Source organism: Acipenser ruthenus, chromosome 30 (genome assembly GCF_902713425.1).
Source record: "Acipenser ruthenus chromosome 30, fAciRut3.2 maternal haplotype, whole genome shotgun sequence".
Taxonomy (NCBI): Eukaryota; Metazoa; Chordata; class Actinopteri; order Acipenseriformes; family Acipenseridae; genus Acipenser; species Acipenser ruthenus.
The window spans coordinates 13,366,183-13,380,351 of record NC_081218.1 but is presented as its reverse complement, the minus strand read 5'-3'; the positions used below and the strand labels follow the sequence as shown (position 1 = coordinate 13,380,351).

The 14,169-nt window shown below is 45.6% G+C and overlaps 1 protein-coding gene across 1 annotated transcript; it reads left to right on the top strand.

Moving 5' to 3' along the window:
• The first annotated feature begins 7,116 nt into the window (after positions 1 to 7,116).
• LOC117395506 (T-complex protein 11-like protein 1) lies at positions 7,117 to 12,066 on the top strand. The gene is made up of 10 exons (XM_034911259.2): positions 7,117 to 7,322; positions 8,059 to 8,157; positions 8,268 to 8,400; positions 8,606 to 8,726; positions 9,254 to 9,474; positions 9,606 to 9,742; positions 10,000 to 10,187; positions 10,277 to 10,458; positions 10,857 to 11,029; positions 11,362 to 12,066. The coding sequence occupies exons 2-10, from the start codon at positions 8,076 to 8,078 to the stop codon at positions 11,592 to 11,594; spliced, it is 1,470 nt and encodes a 489-aa protein (XP_034767150.2). The 5' UTR covers positions 7,117 to 7,322; positions 8,059 to 8,075; the 3' UTR covers positions 11,595 to 12,066.
• Positions 12,067 to 14,169: the final 2,103 nt, after the last annotated feature.

Sequence of the window (14,169 nt, the reverse complement as noted above, 5' to 3'; positions counted from 1 at the left end):
AGGACTTGTGAGAAAGGGGGAGGAGAGCTGAAGATTCGCGTATTGCTCTCTATCCCTCCCTCTGCGCTCTCTCTCTCTCTCTCTCTCTCTCTCTCTCTCTCTCAAGGATTTCTTTTCTACAGGAATTTACAATCAGCTGCTGGTTGGAGCATTGGGGAGGTTGCTATGGAAACGGCTTCCCTGGGCGCGGAGGTCAGTCTCGGGGACCATGTGCAATCAATGGATCAATGCAAACGGTATGCATCGCCCAGACCAAACAACTTTTTTTTTTTTAGTAGGCCTACTGTTGCAGCTTTCTCCAGATTATTCTTCGGGGAAGATGCACTACCAAGCGGCACCAATGCTGAACTTCTGTAAGCGCTAAGAAAAGAAAAAAAAAACACCTTTACGTTTTCATAATCCGCACACATCGCCTTATAATAAACAGATCTGACCAACATTAAAGTCAGTGAGTATTTAACACCTACAGTGAATGCGAGATGACTTCGATCACAGGGTCTACTGCGCTAATGCCGGTCCTGTTACGAATATCATGTGATATTAACATACACTTCCTGGTCTGAAAACTACATAGCTTGCCGTACACTGGAATCACAACAGTGCACACGGCGTTTTAAATGCCGCCCTTCACTCGCTATAGTACAGTATAGACTATCGTGCAGTAAAGTTCATTCGTACCCTGCTTGGAATTCCAAAGCCACTGGTCAGCACTGGTTTATACTGGTCGTGATGATGGTTCAAGAGACAGCAAAATGTATTTGACTTTTGTCTGCACTCTCAAACTAATAACAATCTCCTGTAAAAGTGTGCTGGGGTTCTACCAGTTAGAAACCAGCAAATGTGTTTTTCCAACTCTCAAGCGGTGACCGGCCCCAGCTCTGATTATCAGCTGGGAGGGTCTTGGTTCATGAATGTTCTTACACAGCATTACACTGGCCAGCAGCCCCATCCCCGTGTTCTGCACCTAAACTCAAAGCTAATCCCCAGTCTCAACGGGGAACCGGCCCCTCATAACAGCAGCCACAAAGGCCCTGCCCCCACCGACGAGACCCAGTCTACCTGGCATTGTAAAGACTGTTTGTATAGAGAGGTCAAGACTGGCTCATTCACAGAGGAGCTTCATTCACCCACAACACAAACTTCAGAATTAGCTGCTGCTGCTGCTGCTTAGGTAGTCTTCTGTATGCAGTTAAAGATGACATCCCGAATGCAAATTCCTCCCCTCAGCTTCACTTAAAAACCTTTTGATCTTGGGTAAACAACACTCCTGAGCGTCCAGCAGACATGTGCATTTATATTTATCAACTGAAAGAGGCATGTTGCAATGTATGATGATAACACAAAATAAGTGCATCTTGGTTGATACTGTTATTAAAATGTTTACGAGGTTCGTTAGTTAAGGGATAGTTCATTCACTAGGCTTTCATCTGGGGTCCAGGGCTGGGGGGTTACGAAGTGCAACTCAGCTTAGAACACATGACATCACAAAGCCCACCACACAACACAATATGATTGGACACCTTCGGGCGATCAGAGAGCAAACAGTGGACAGATAAAGAATGAACCACCATCTCACCCCCCAAGAGAAAGGGGACTGGGAGTTAGTCACATGACATTTACATGAGTGCTTGTCTCGTATGGCATTTCCAAGTTGCTCCAACAGAGAGAAGCTCTCATGTTGTCATCTACAGCAGAGAAAATGAATCAAAAAACATACCGGCCTTACACATTTGTTTCTGAAATGAGGAACTCAAAGGCATTTGAATAAACTTGTCACTTATCAAAATGTTTACTATTTGGCCCTACGTTGCAAACAACCTTGTTATTTTTTTTATTTGTATTGTTGTAACCAAGCGGACTTGGAAAGCTAATGAACTTCAATTCACTGTCAAGCGGATTGAGGTTCGCTGGCTTTCATACCCAGACGTGAAAAGCAAATGAACCGGGTTTGGTTCCTCAGGAAAACTCTCACATGTGCCGATGTGTTCCTAGGGGAAGGGAAAGCGATGCTGCAAAGTCAGGTAGGTGTTGTGCTGGAAAGTATCGCCATTTAATATCGACAGCAGTAAAATCAGCTGCAGGCCAGGAAATGTTTTATTGAAGTGCAGGACAAAAAAGGGGGGCATTTGACCCCTCCGCATCCAAAGGGGTCAGGAGAGGTCGCGACCTTCAGACTGCCGTTGTATTTTTGTTTTGCAAGCTCAGTGAAGAGAATTAAAATGGAAAAAAAAAATCCAATTTATTGGTTTAACTTTTTTTTTTTTAATCCACCAAATTCTCATTTAAAGCAGCGGGGGGGGGGGGGGGGGGGTCTCGTATCCTCAACAGAGTGGACAGCGCGGCCCCACACAGGCACAGACAGCTCATCAGTGGAAGAATGTAGTTAACAAACACCAGGTATTTTCAACATGATTTTGGGTCGATTTCAATGATCTAAACAGTGGCAGTATCTACAGCAGCCTCCCTCCCCCTTGCAGTCTTATTGAGACAGGGAGGGTGAAGGATTATGCCAAACTAATCAGTCTCGCAGAGATATCAGGAGATTCTGTACACCTACACACCTACACACCGTGCATCAGCCACACGCACACACATACAAGCCCACACGTACCACTCCAGCCTACTGGCAGTCAGTCCGGATTGCAGGCTCCACGTTAACAGCCAGGCTGCACTGGGGATGCAGCGCACTGTGGGGCTGAAGGGGTCAGATGTGACGGTATTTAACCCATGTGTGTGTGGGAGGGGAGATTAGTATTATTGCACTTCATGGAAAATCGCTACCCTGCTGGAAATAAAGTGTGCAGTGGCACTTTCAATTCTATTTTCCTCCTTCATTGCCTTGTTATGTTGCTTGCAAGCGTCCTGTGTGGCTCTTATTGCAATTGCACAAATAGTTGTGCGTTTCAGGTGCTTTGACCGTAATTCAGAGGCTGATCTGTAAACGTAACAGTGCAACTCAGTGACAATTAAAAACTGTTACTGGGACAAACACGCTGATCTCTGTGCGTTGGATGCAGTTCCCCTATAAAGGGGCAATCAGTTTAATGCTGCTGATGCTACTTTTGCGGAATGCAAACAAGCCTGACTCAGGTTGAACAAGCAGCTTTCAGCAGTGAAAAGTCCCCCACCCCTTTTCCAATTAAAGAAAAGAAAAATCGCAAGTAACAACATAGGGGTGGAACCAATCAAAACATACAGCTGTGAGAGGGCTCTTGCCTGGCACGCCACTGATTTACAAGCACGGCAGAAACATTTGATAAGAAACGCACACGATACCGCGCCTCGGGGGGGGGAAGTTAGTTTGAATATCGCCATTGAACAGGGAGACATCGCTGTATTTTATGATTGAATCCAGCTCAAAGTTGCTTATTTAGATGAACATTTTCAGCTGCTGCGCTGAAAGTGTTCAGCACTCTGATTCATGAATTACAAAGAGCTAATGAGTGAAAGAATTTCTAATCCTGTGTTTACAGGCCACTGGGAAGGGGGGGTGGCGGTGGTAATGTATGCATGTTTGAAAATCCTGAAGAGCTACGCAAGCTGGCTTCTTATCCACAAATCTGCTCGTCGGAGAGATGGGATCAGCGCGGCCGTCGAGACGCGCTCTGATCTCCCCGGCCCATCCTGCAGCCGCTAAGTGCTTCACAGATGATGATGGCAGATTGTCTTCTGCAGAGCCCGCTCTGAAGCACTTCCAAACCCGCCACCACTGACTCAGCACCCTTCCAATCCTCTCCTCAACCCCGCTGGTCCTCCTCTTCAAGGACGCCCTGCTGATTAGTCATCGTGGTCTTCGAAGACGAAGCCAGTTCCAAAGTCTGAGAGCATTGAAAGAATAAAACAAAAGTATCTTTGGGGAAACAGAAAAGAAGGAGGGATGCCAACACATTGAACAAAGAGGCATTCAAGACTAACAAAAGACCTTGAAAATATATGCGAGGAAACTTTTTTTTTTCAAGCTGTTTTTAGCGGTGCAGTTTTGTACTCGGAGGAAAGTATCATGTAAAGAAAATCTTGCAAAAAACACAATGATCCTAGTGCCCTTGGAGCCTTGTGTGTGTGTGTATATATTCTTATTTACGAGAATACTACGTCATTTCTGGTAATGGGGAGTGTTTACTGCTATCGTGTGTCTTTTGTGGTTCTGCACTGGCTACAGTGGTACTGCCATCAGCTCAGAGATGGGGCTTGGTTAAAGTAATATGTGCAGTCCTGACTACAGAAGCACCTGCCAACTGAGCATCTTCATCAATGCATTGTCAGATCTGTGGTCCCGCCCAGGAAAAATCATCTTTTACATATCACAGTATCACGGATGCCAGCGGTAAAACACAAGAATCATCTATATACATATTTATACACACACATGCACACAGGTGTGCTTCCCTCTTTATCGGAGGTGCAAACCGGAGAACGGGACATACTGAAAACAGTACATTAGTGCAGATCCCCTTCACAGTACAGCAAACACTAGTGTCCTAGCGGGGACTGAACCACATTGATGAAGTATCGAGTCAGAACTGCATTGCAAGAAACACAATCAATTCTATGACAAACGTTTCGACTAGAAGTCTTTTTTTTTTCTAAGACGAAAGTATTCTACGACTCATTGTAAAAGGTTTATAACTTGCTCAAAAAGCTGGTCACTGGAGAAAAGCAAACACCATAAAAACTGAAATTGTTAAAAAAAAAAAAAAATCTGTGTTTCTTGTGGATAGCATTTCCACTCCTAAATACAGACGGACAGATGGCCATCCAGTTGAACTCTTCTAACCACAGAGCTGCCAGGAAGCCAACATCTAACTTTGTAATTTCATCTTCAAATTAGTGTTTGGGGATATTATTCCAGCTGGCAAAATATCCTCCGGCCAGGTTCCCCATTGAGGCTTCAATCACGTTTCTTAGGACTGACATGGAAACCTGTAGCCTACTTCTCTTTTTTTTCTGAGCCTGAAATTTCTTGGCCCTGGTTGAAATTACGGTCAACGGGCGATACGTGACCTGCCGTGACCTTGTGTGTAGCCACACAGCTGGCCCCCAGCCTCCGCAAATTAGTACCACAATGTTTTACAGACACGGTTTCAGATACTTGGGTCTCTAAAAGCCACTTTGCATGGCGTCTGTGAAACCTGGTGCGGAAGGTGGAAGGTGGAAGTGGGGGGCTTTGCAGATTCGACGGAGTTGTATTGTTGCTGCTTGGGTCTGGGCAGTTTGCAATGAGGATCCGGGGTGAAGAGGTCTGCACCCAGATATCCTGCTCGACTGTTAACCTACTAGCCATTTCTAAAGCCAGACGCCTATGCAGAGACACACACACCACTTCCCTGCCACCATGGGGTCAGCGTGCCTGCTGTTCACCCCCCATGCGCTGTTGCATAGACCGCGCTGTGCCAGAAAGCATTAGTCTTTTCTCAGAATGGTTACTTTGGCTCCTGGGAAGCCTTGCTTAGCAGTGCTTTTCTTTAAACAAAATACATTTTAATGCTACATCGGACACTGATCAATAGCAATTTAAAATTAACTGGAAATGCCAACCCTTATTAGCTGATGACCTGCAGGAAACCCGTTGTTTCAGCCATCAGTCTATCGTTAATAATTTGTCATCAGTTCTGAATGTTACACAGGCAGTTTATTTATTTTTTTATGGGGGAATACACCCTGTATGCTTGCAAGATACTCTCTCATTTTTCCTTGAGTAACCCATGCCTGCTAGTGGGGACAGACCTGATTGGCCCCTTCAATCTGCTCATCTATCACAGCCAATCAGAAGCCTTGGATCACCCCTGGGTGGGCCAGGGAGCAGTAAAACTAAATGTTCACACTTATTTTAAGGAAGGTTTTAAAGACAGTTTGTTTTAAGCGTGTTAATAATACACCTTCTCTTTATTGTAACAGCACAGTAAACCCTATCTAAAATCAAGCTCAATTGGCTTTATCAAAAAGGGATTTAAAAAAAAAAAAATGAACAGTCCTTGAAGTTCTATGAATACGACCCATTGTGTAAATTTCCCATTTAGGGTATGTCAATCTCTATTATTACTCTCTAAGCCCTACTTCATCAAGTGAAAGGGAACCTCAGTGCCTCTGCTTTCAGCATATTCTGTGGTTTACTGCCCCCTAATGGCAACACTGTGGGGTTTCCGTTTCTGTGAGGTTCTACTCCCACCTGCTGGCGAGAGAAGGTACTGCGTTGCATTTTTAAATTCTAGAGCCATTAATGAAATCTACTGGCAGCAAGCCTTTTTGAGGGTTCTTGTTTATTAACCTTTATAGATAAGGGAAATGGGTAGTTATATTAAGAATTAGTTTGGGGGAAGCTACGTGCATGAACATATTACCTTTAGCGTGTCCACGCCAATCTCACTCACCATCAAAACGTTCACTGTTTCGGTGGCTATCACAAAAACTTAGCACACAGGATAAGTTGTAAGCGGTGCTGTACACTGGTCTTGAAAATGTAGGCAACATTTTAATATTTTCATAAGCAGCATATCCAGGAATTTACATCACACACCGACACACATTTACCGGTTCGTTTATATATAAATACGGTGCTTTCTGTAGCAGGTACACACCCATATATACAGAGTTCGCTGTTCATTGGCTGTTTTTTAATAAATGCGATTTTGAAAACAAAGTCGTGACCTAAAAATATTTCTATCACGTGTCTACTTCGTTGCCATGGAGGAAAAAAAAGCTTGATTACTTTTAAAAAATAATACATATCTATCTCGCGCCTCTCTCGTGGTTCCTAAGCAACACCAGTGCTTGCGTTTGAGCACCTAACAGTTTAAAAATGCGTTCTTTAGTAGGACAGCTAGATAGTCCATCTGCTTTCATGGTGTTTATCTAACGACTTAGTTTAAAAAGTTATAAACTTACACCAGCATAAGGAAGTGTACAGCCCACAGTGAAAGAGGCGGGGCTACTCGACATGTTTTGATTTAACATTGGGAGAGGTTATTTCAAAAGGAGGGGCATTCACACCATACCAAAAAAAAAATAAAACAATAAAAAAAGACAACATTCCTTTATGTAAATTATAAAACGAACTAATTATTATTTTTATTTAAAAGCAACAGCAGAATGTGTATCCGGGATATCTTGACAATTGTGGGTAACGATATGACTGGTTTAGCCCCCCTATTTTGTGTGCAGTGGTGTAGCCCAGTTTGAAATGTGAGGCGGTGACGTTCTCCTGTTGAAAACAGTGTGACAGTCGCGCAGGTGTCACGCTTCCATTAAAGCTACCACTGCACGACACGATACAGCACGTCCAAACAGCTGTTAGGACCGGACGCGATCTCCGCACGCAAGAACAGGTAAGTCAGAACATGCACATCTTTATATAACCGCTCTGTAATAAGCATTTTTAAAGTTAGTAAAGTTTATAGCGCGTTGTTGTGTTTTAAACCACCACCAGTTTCATGTAGGCAGTGGGATATTGTCAGTAGCATAGGGCTGGTGCATGGCTAATGAAGTACGGTAATATTGTCAGCCTCTGTCAGTGATTCAATGAACAGAACAGAGAGAGATAACACTCACCTAAACAGATATGCAATTCAACCACAACAGGAAACAGATTGCTTTAGCTCGTCTGATCGAACCCAATCTGCAATGCTAGTAGTTTACAGGTAAATGCGGCGGGGTGTGTGGACATTTATTCGCCAGCATTCCACAATGCTTCCACTAGAGTCCGAGCACCTCGCGTGAAAACCGTCTGCAAAGTGAACGATTGACGTCATCAAAGCTTCATTGACGGCGTCCTCAGGATTCGAGGCGTCATCCTTGTCCGTAGTTTAAACACAACTGCTTTAATTCAGAACTGTATTTTAATATTATGATTCCATTGGAATTAAACATTAATTAATAATAAAAAAGAAAAGTATTTTTTATGCATTTAATAATAATAGTGCAGTATTTTGTCTTTTTTTTTTATCACAATCACAGAAACTGCCCTATATCTGATCATAGTGTGTCTGTTTACAGTATTAGCTATTATTACCATTGTAAATCACTAACTGGGACTTTGTTTATTATTTGTTATTTTGTTACAAGCCCAAGCAAAAAACTCAATGGAAATGCCGAATCTGAACAACGAGCTGCCCGTGAGCGACGATGAGGTGCCCGGGCTCCGCGTACCTCACTCTCCTAGAGGTAGGAATTCAGCCAGACGCCTGCGTCTATATTAATGCCCGCACTGGACGGTTAGTTCAGGTTTTTACAGAACAGCCCTGTGGTGTGACGGTGCTGGGTGTGTGTTGCAGGGACCCCGCCGCGCCAGACGTCGCTTGCAGAGGTGATGGAGACTGCTCGGAGCGTGTCCAATCTGACCATCGCGCACGAGATCGTGGTGAACCGTGACTTCCGTTTCAAACAGAACAGCCCGACTCCAGACAGGTACACGCCAAACGAACCAAAGGGGAAGTCTTGACATCTGTCTACTGTTTACTCCTTCAAAAGGCACTGTCCCACCATCAATACTGTGTGTAGCTAAACACAACACAGTAAGGTTCTCCCTAGACTCTTTCTCACAGCTCTAACAGAACTTCAGCACCTCAAAGCTAAAGCTTGTGTTGAGGTTGGGTCTTTCTTGTTTTTCCAGTTTGGAGGGAAGAGTCAAGGAGATTGTGCACCGAGCCTTCTGGGATAGCTTAGAGGCTCAGCTAGCCCACAGTCCTCCAGACTACAGCCATGCAATCAAGCTGCTGCAGGAGATCAAGGAGGTAATGGCTGCTGTGTTCTTTACTTGGTCAGGGCACTCCTCGGCGCATACTTGTGAAGGTATCATGATTCAGGTCACGGTGTTGTGCTGTTACAGGAATTCAGACCACTGACTGATTGAGCTAAACATCTTAGGAGCTGCGGACCTGAGATTTAGAAAACTTTGCAGGGACATTTGTTAACAAGAAGAAATTCCACCAGCTGATTGGCTGAGCTATACTGGGAACGTCTGATTTCGATAAACATGTTATGTCAATGCACCAACACCAAATTCATTCATATTTAGTTCCTGGTGAGGTTTTGATCCTGGTCAGGGATGGGAAAAAAGACTGTCATTGCCTAGCAGTTTGATCCATTCCTGGTTTTACTATGAGTTTAATAAGACACACCTGAGCTTGTTTCCTATACACTGTGGCTAATCAAGCTTGTAGTAAAACGTGGAATGGGTGAATCTGCTATGCAGCAGGAGGCTTATTTCCACCTCTGCTGCGGGTGTAGATGCTTCATCCTCCCTGCCTCCCTGCCCCAGACCCTCCTCTCCCTGCTGCTCCCGGCTCACTCCCGCCTGCGCTCTCGCATCGAGGAGGTTCTGGACATGGATCTGATCCGACAGCAGACGGAACACGGAGCGCTGGACCTGCCGCGGGTCGCTGGCTTTGTCATCGGCACCATGGCAATGCTGTGCGCGCCTGTCCGTGACGACGAGATCCGCGGACTCAGAGAGCCGAGAGACCCCGCCCCCCTGCTCAGGTGAGTGCCGGCTAGAGGAGAGCTGAAACGCTTTCTGTAGGACTGTTGCAGGTAGAGCGCTAGAGGCACAGTCTTTACCACCCGTCTGCCTAACCCTGCTCATGTCTCTGTGTCCCGCCCACCCCTTTCAGGGAGATCCTGCGAGTGCTCGGCCTCATGAAAGTGGACATGGTCAACTTCACAGTGCAGAGCCTCCGGCCACACCTGCTGCAGCAGTCTGTGCAGTACGAGAGAGCCAAGTTCCAGGAGATTCTGGACAAGCAGCCAGGTACGCAAACACGGCCGGAGAGGCAGAGGAGAGCGGCAGGCTTGAGAAACGTCTGCACGTGGATCGTGCCAGGAGAGAGAACGACAGGAGCGCGAACCAGTGCTTTAAAAAAAACAATTTTCTTCCCTCTTATTGGTTTTGTTCACCTTAAATCTTAAGCCTCTGTCACACGTCATTTCTCCCTGCCGATTTTATTGAGGAGGTATCAGGGAGTGTCGGTCTGTTGCTCTTTCACGATTCTGTCTTTGCGTTTCAAGATGCCCTGGACCACACCACAGCCTGGCTGAACAGGGCAGTGCAGGAGGCAGTCACAGCCCCTTCTAACAAGGGTCCTGGAAAGACCTCCACCTCCCCCAGTCCTGCAATCCTGAGCCCCAGCGCCGTGCTGGACCAGGCCTACCTCTCCCTGCTCAGGTGGGACCCAGACTGCCAGCTCTACCCAGAGGTACGGCAGGAACAGCTCGAGGAGGGGTGGGGGCCTGTGTTTCGACTCCTTTTTTAACGTCAATTCTCTGCCTCGCTCTCGTTTTCCAGACGGTGCAGATGGATCGATCCCGCTTGGATGAGCTGAAGCGCTGTGTCGACGTGTTGACCCTGATGGCATCCGTCCTGCTGGTCACCAGTAACCAGTGTGGGGGCGCTGTGTTTCCCCTGCCAGGGTTTGTAGGTAAACTGAAGCAGGTCATTGCTGCCCTGCTGGAGGGCAGTCATCACAGGTAGGTGAACCAATCAGTGAACTCGCTGGGAGAGGAGAGGCATGGCTTCTACTGTAAGATCCTGCAGCTACAGGTAAAAAAAAAACAACTAAATAAAACAATTGGAGACGAACGCTGCCATTTTCCTTGAATAGAATAATGTTTAAGTCTCAGCTGACAAATAACTTTCATTGAGTTTTAGCACGAAGTTCCAAAGGTTTTAAATGTATAATCTGCCGCCATTATTTTAAAGTGTTTCCTCAGTCAGCACATCAGTATTCATGATTATGTCAGTTGCTATTGTAGGTACAAAATTGCCCCAGCTCTGAGGACCACAGTGCTTGGGGTAGCTCAGCCTGACTGTCAGCTGCAGTGTCATAGTGACAGGGGATTGCCGACTCGTCTTCCTGTGTTTCTAGGACCTCCGACCTGGTGGGGGCGCTGCAGGCTGTGGGGGAGCAGGTGAAGCTGCAGGTGGGGCAGGCTCTGCGTGAGCACGGGGGGGCCGCCCTGACCCCGGAGCAGGAGACCACCCTGAAGGGCCAGATCAGCGATATCGCCCAGGACCACAGCCCCATCCGCAATGTCATAGGTGGGCTGGTTTTGAATCCATCTCATAGCAGATTGCTTTATCATTTTTGAGGGTTGAACGAAGAACAGTTTCCATTGCAAAGCTCTGAAGCCATTCCTGTCCTTTGTTCCAACCCTGTTCTAAATTGTTTAACTGAACCAATTAAACCTCCATCCAGACCCTGAAGTGGTTAATGATCTCATTAAACCTGGAGTGGAATGACCCTCCAGGACTGTTATTGAACGTCTCTGTTTTAAACCATGAGGGCATCCATTAAATAGCCAGTACACATTTAAATGAGAAACATCTAATGCCCAATTCTGACTCCTGTTCCTGTTGTCTTTGGGTCGCAGCCGGACGGATTTTCTCGTTCCTGCAGGGCTTCCTGGGCCCCCCTGCTCAGAAGAGCTCCACACCGCTCCCTGGTGGCCTGGCTCCGGTGGGAGCAGAGCTGGCCGAGGTGGGCGCTGCTTTCGGGCAGATCGTTCACCACAACCGCCTGGTCTTCGGGCCTTTCTACTCCTCCATCCTGAAGAGGGCGCTGTTCCCCCAGGGGGAGTCTGAGACCAGCGTCGACTCCCGCTAGGCACCGGGCGAGGACTGTGAGGGGATGAGAGAAGCACTCTGGGATTTCAATTCCAAGTCCTGGCGATTGTGTGCAAAGCTTGCAATTTTTCTGTTATTTTTTTAATAATGTTTTTGTATACACAATGTTACATAGTAGGAGATTGCCTCTACTTGCCTGAACTGTTCCCTTGGAAACTAGCATAGGAATATACTGTCGATGTCACATCCTGTATGCAACAATGGATTAGAATGTTTTTAAAAATGGCGCTTGAGTGAAGGGATTGTTAGTAATGAGGTGGATATTTTTATAAGCTGAAAATAATTTGTGCGTTGTTTCAACGAAAGACAAATACATACTGTAAATACACGAATATTTTATTTGAACATATATATGTATATTTTAAAAGCACTTATGGTTTAGACAGATCAATTGTTAAAGGCTATGTATGAATAAATATTTTTTTCTGCCAAAAAACTTTTTTTAAACGGTTTGCACCACACTATTCTTTACCTCCTCTTGCTAAATGATGTCCAATTTGTATCATTCCCTCTCAACTGGTATTACTCCCTATCAAAATGAGCTTTTGGCCAAGTTCAGTGTTGCTGTGGCACGCTAACCGGCCGTGGTCTTTGATTCAAGAAGAGCCCTGTTCAGAACGATCTGAATTGTCTCGCACGCTGCCGGGCTCCCCTCAGTTACACTGCAATCGGATGAATCAACTTTACTGTGTTGTATCCGCTGTCACAGCCTCGCGCTGCGGAGCTCCAGGGAATGGGATTAAGCCTGCCAAGTTGACAAAAAAAAGGGGTGTTACTGACACTCATTCTTGAGGTAAATCTGTAACTGGGGAATGCAGTCACACACATACTGTAGCACTGGAGGGAGCTCCCAGTAACCAGGGAATGGTATTTAACATTTATTTGAGAAGGGGAGGGGGGCTATACCTGTATAGACCACCAGGGGGGAGTGAAGTTCAGCTGAAGACTTTTCCCCAGTTGTTCCAGCGGCAGGTATACTTTTTTGCGCTCTTGTCTTTTCCTCTGGAGCAAGAGACCCATGTTGTGGAAGTTGAAGAGCTGCACATGCCTCAAGAGGCTTCCGCTGGACAGCCCAGTTTTAGAGCATTGCAGCTTTAAGGCAGTACTGGTTTGTAATGGAGAAGATTGTTTTCAGTTAACACTCTTAAAACAACGTTATCCCCTATGTACAGAGGAGCTGCTCCAAACAGCTGCGTGGCACTGTCTCTCCTCATTTCCATTCGCTGGCCTTTCTGTACACCCACAAATGAACCGTCAGCTCTCCATAAGCATTTATTTTCCAACTCCATTTCCTAGCAGATCAGTAACTGGAGCCCTGTGGCGCGGCGTGGTCAATTCAGAAACTCCAAAACAAATTAGGAGGAGGAGGGAGCGCGAGATCTCCAAGGTCAATCGTTTTCTATTCCGTGAAGGAGCCTGCTGGCAAAAGGCACGGTCCACAGCACACAGCCAAATAAGCACTCCATCTCCACCGGCCAGAAAAAAAAAAATCAAATCGGAAATAAACACTGAATAAAAACACGACGCCACACTGCAGCCTCTGCAATTACAATTCTTGCAAGTACAAAATCATTGGAGGAGCGAAAAATGAAATTAACGGAGGCAGATGGAGAGAGTCTGTGGCTTTGAGAGGACCCGTTATTAGAACACAGGTCCCTAAGGATGCTGCTGCTTTCAGCACTTTGTTCTCTGAACATGCAGAAAACTTCAAAATATCCATCTGAGTCCTTGCTCAGTAAATCACAATCTTACATTATTACCATGCTTTGCATGCAGATGAGCCTCTCGCAGTGACTTAAACTGAATACATGTGATCGTCCTATCTTATCACATGGGTGTCTAACCTGGACAGTGTGAATGCTGTCTCAAATCAGAACTAAAGAGGCACACTTAAACAAACCCTTAATTTACCGTTTCTGTGTTAACCCCTTCAGCGCCTTCTTTCCTGTGAAACCAGTTACTTCTCCTATTGACTGACAGCCTTTCAACCAGTAGCATGACCCAGAAGACATTACTGCCTAGGAAGTGTAGGATGTTTTAAAATAATAATTCAAAAAAGCATATTTCCTAGAACATGTTTTTTTGAAGGCGCACAACAGATAAGATTCATGGAATTGATTTATTTGCTATAATCGAAACCAAACCGTTCCATGGCAGTAAGGCACACAGGAAACCAGCAGAGAAAGCCTCCGTCTCAGACACCTTTCCTCTGTCTCTCCTCCCCATTAGCTTTGTTCTCAGGAGGGAGGAGTACAAATTGATTTGCCAGAAGAGACAATAAGCAAGTTAAAAAGAAGTGCTTTGCTGGTAGAGAAATCAATGCACATAGACGCCGTCCATATTGATCGCTTGATTGAGGTTGGAAGATTTTGAGCGAGATGGTCTTTGAAAAAGAAAGAAAGAAATACAACAAATGGTTGTTGCTCAAAAATGTTCCTGGGAAAGCTAGAGACAGTTTATTCAGTACAGGTGTAAAGGAAACTAAATTATTTCTGTATGTGTGTGTGAAGGAGCACACACAAGGATTTCAGCAAAACGAAAACTATCCTTTATTG